Source organism: Lathyrus oleraceus, chromosome 4 (assembly GCF_024323335.1).
Source record: "Lathyrus oleraceus cultivar Zhongwan6 chromosome 4, CAAS_Psat_ZW6_1.0, whole genome shotgun sequence".
Classification (NCBI taxonomy): Eukaryota; Viridiplantae; Streptophyta; class Magnoliopsida; order Fabales; family Fabaceae; genus Lathyrus; species Lathyrus oleraceus.
Genome location: NC_066582.1, coordinates 43,791,033 through 43,793,897, shown reverse-complemented (window position 1 = coordinate 43,793,897; position 2,865 = coordinate 43,791,033). Strand labels below are relative to the sequence as shown.

The 2,865-nt window shown below is 36.4% G+C and overlaps 1 protein-coding gene across 1 annotated transcript; it reads left to right on the top strand.

The window, feature by feature from the left end:
* The first annotated feature begins 301 nt into the window (after positions 1–301).
* On the top strand, positions 302–2,558 carry LOC127135908 (uncharacterized). The gene is made up of 3 exons (XM_051062533.1): positions 302–989; positions 1,158–1,492; positions 1,956–2,558. The coding sequence occupies exons 1-3, from the start codon at positions 302–304 to the stop codon at positions 2,556–2,558; spliced, it is 1,626 nt and encodes a 541-aa protein (XP_050918490.1).
* The last annotated feature ends 307 nt before the right edge of the window (positions 2,559–2,865 follow it).

The window sequence follows — 2,865 nt, the reverse complement described above, 5'->3', positions numbered from 1 at the left end:
AGGATATCTCTCGGTGTTCTTTATCTTTCTGTATTTACCGCTTTTATCACATAGTAATCACTTAGGAAAGATTCTTAAAATAAGTCAAATAACTGGAAAAAATTTCATAGTACCTAATTCACCCCCCCCCTCCTTAGGTGCACACTCAAATTACAATTGGTATCAGATCAGGTTATAGGTGACATGTTCCTTTAAGATCCAGTATGGCTTCCCATAGCACAAACCTGGTTTCCAAATATGGTGGTAGTAGCAACAAACCCCTATATTTTCTGGAGAATATTTTTACTTCTAGAAAACCCGCATGAAGGCACATTTACAAGCACAAGGAGATGGTATATGGGAAGCCGTTGAAAATGGTCCGCATAATCCAACTAGTATGGTTAATGGTGTTGCCATTCCTAAGGTTAAAAGTTCTTATGATGAAGATGACAAGAAAAGAATACTTAATGAAAATAAAGCTATCAATCTTCTTCAAAGTGCATTAATTATGGACGATTTTTTCCGTACCTCTCAATGTAAATCGGCAAAAGAAATATGGGACACTTTGGTGGAGACTCGTGAAGGAATCGCTGATGTTAAAAGATCCAGATTGAACACATTGAGTCAAGAATATGAAATGTTCATAATGCATCTCGAAGAACGCACTGTTGCATTGCAGCAAAGATCTATTCACTTGACGAATCATTTAATTGCACTCACAAAGACCTTTGCAAATGATGATCTCAACCTTAAAGTGCTAAGATCCTTGACTATAGAATGGAAACCAAAAGTGACAGCTATATCGGAAAAGAAAAGTCTTTCTACCATAACGTCTGCATCATTATTCAGAAAACTCCAAGAACATGAACTTGAACTTAGAAGACTTGAAAAGCATGAAATTCAAGAGAAGAAATCCAAAGGAATTGCTTTGAAAGTAGATTCAAAAGAAGATAAAGATGATGGCACACCAGAGGAAAATAAAAATTTCATGCTCCTTATTAAAAGGCTTGGTAAGTTTTTTGGTAAAAATGACAAATCCTTTTATGCAAAAAGAAATAAACATTTCAGGAAAAGGGAGGCTTCCACGTCTACACAATATGTCACATTCTATGAATGTGGAAAGCAAGGTCATATAAAGTCGGATTGTCTGAAACTCTCCACGAAAGGTGGCTTTTAAGGCAAGAAGGAATTCAAGAATAAAAAAGCATATGGTGCATGGAAAGATAATGAGATAATTTCTTCGTCTGGATCGGAAAGCGACGAATGTGCAAATTTAGCATTTATGGCTTCACACCATTCCGATGATGAAGAAGATGAGGTTAATAACGATTTTTCTCTTTATGGTAGTGATGCACAAGGTGCCATAAATGAACTTCTTAAAGAATGCAAAATTCTGTATAAAACAATATCATCACAAAATAAACTAATTTCATCTCTAAAAGAAAAAGTCGTGACAATGGAAAAAGATATCGAAGATGAAAAACAAAAGATGATTAGTGAAAAACAGAATTTTGTATGTCAAAATTGTGAATCCCTTTCTTTCCAAATTGTCCAATTAAAAAGAGTTCTTGATAGGTATGAGAAAGTATAAATTAGGTTGGAAGGTGTCCTCATTAAAGATATTTCACTGATAAAAGTGGACTTGGTTATTCAAAGTTTTCCAAACTAAGTTCTAGTAAAACTATCTTTCTTAAAGCTAATGACCAACCATCCAAAGAGAAAGTGAACAAACCAAAAGTTGTTCAATACTATCCTAAAAGAAAAACATTTGTTAAAAAGAAATCTTATGTTCCTAGATATAGAAGCAATTTTGAACCTACTTGTTTTTATTATGGAATAGTTGGCCATACACCTAATGCTTGCTATGTTAGAAAATTTAGTGTGGAAAATGGACATTATGCGTGGGTAAAGAAAGATACTAATTATGAAGGACCCAAAGCAATTTGGGTACCTAACAAAACTTGATTTTTTTGTAGGTATGCTTGAAAACCACCTCAAATATTTGGTATCTCGATAGTGGTTGTTCCAAGCATATGTCGGGAGACATTAACAAATTTTCAAATCTAGTGCTTAAGGCCAAGGGTTATGTTACATATGGATATAACAACAAAGGAAGAATTCTTGGCATAGAAAAAGTTGAATCACCACCTTTCACATCCATCGAAGATGTTCTGTATGTTGAAGGACTAAAGAAAGATCTTCTAAGTATTAGTCAACTTTGTGACAAAGGCTTCAAGATCAAGTTTGCCAAGGATGAATGTTTGATTGAAGATGAAGTCACACATGAGGTAAAACTCAAGTATATGTTTCTCTTTTCTTTTGAGGTGTTAAAACTTGGCTATTCAATTTGGTCCTTTGCCTTGAGAGTCATGGACTCTGGACTAGCTAATCAGACGCGAGCCCCTCCTAAAGCGGATTCCTCCTTTCGCCCATCAACCTACGGGGTATTAGCAGCCGTTTCGAGTTGTTGTCCCCCTCCTAAGGGCAGGTTCTTATGCGTTACTCACCCGTTCGCCACTGGAAACACCACTTCCCGTCCTACTTGCATGTGTAAAGCATGCCGCCATCGTTCATCCTGAGCCAGGGTCAAACTCTCCATGAGCTTCCTAGTTGCATTACTTATAGCTTCCTTGTTTCTAGACATTGTTCCTTGACCTTGTAAGGTGATAAACTTTGGCTATCCAATTTGGTCCTTTGCCTTGAGAGTCATAGACTCTGGAATTTGATTCTCTTATCCCTGTAGGTAATAAACCTTGTCAGTTCAGTTCCTTGACATCATCAGTTTTAGACTCTGGAAGTGATGCCTTGCCTAAAAGGTTGTGAACCTTGGCACTCCTTTTTAGCTTTGAAGGTTTATTTACCCTGGAGAATCAATCTCGTTCCATT

Coding starts and splice junctions, on each gene's coding strand:
- LOC127135908 (XM_051062533.1), top strand. CDS start 302: ATGAAGGCACATTTACAAGCACAAGGAGATGGTATATGGGAAGCCGTT. Junction 990..1,157: donor GCTCCTTATTAAAAGGCTTG/GTAAGTTTTTTG, acceptor GTGGCTTTTAAG/GCAAGAAGGAATTCAAGAAT. Junction 1,493..1,955: donor TTAGTGAAAAACAGAATTTT/GTATGTCAAAAT, acceptor ATTTTTTTGTAG/GTATGCTTGAAAACCACCTC.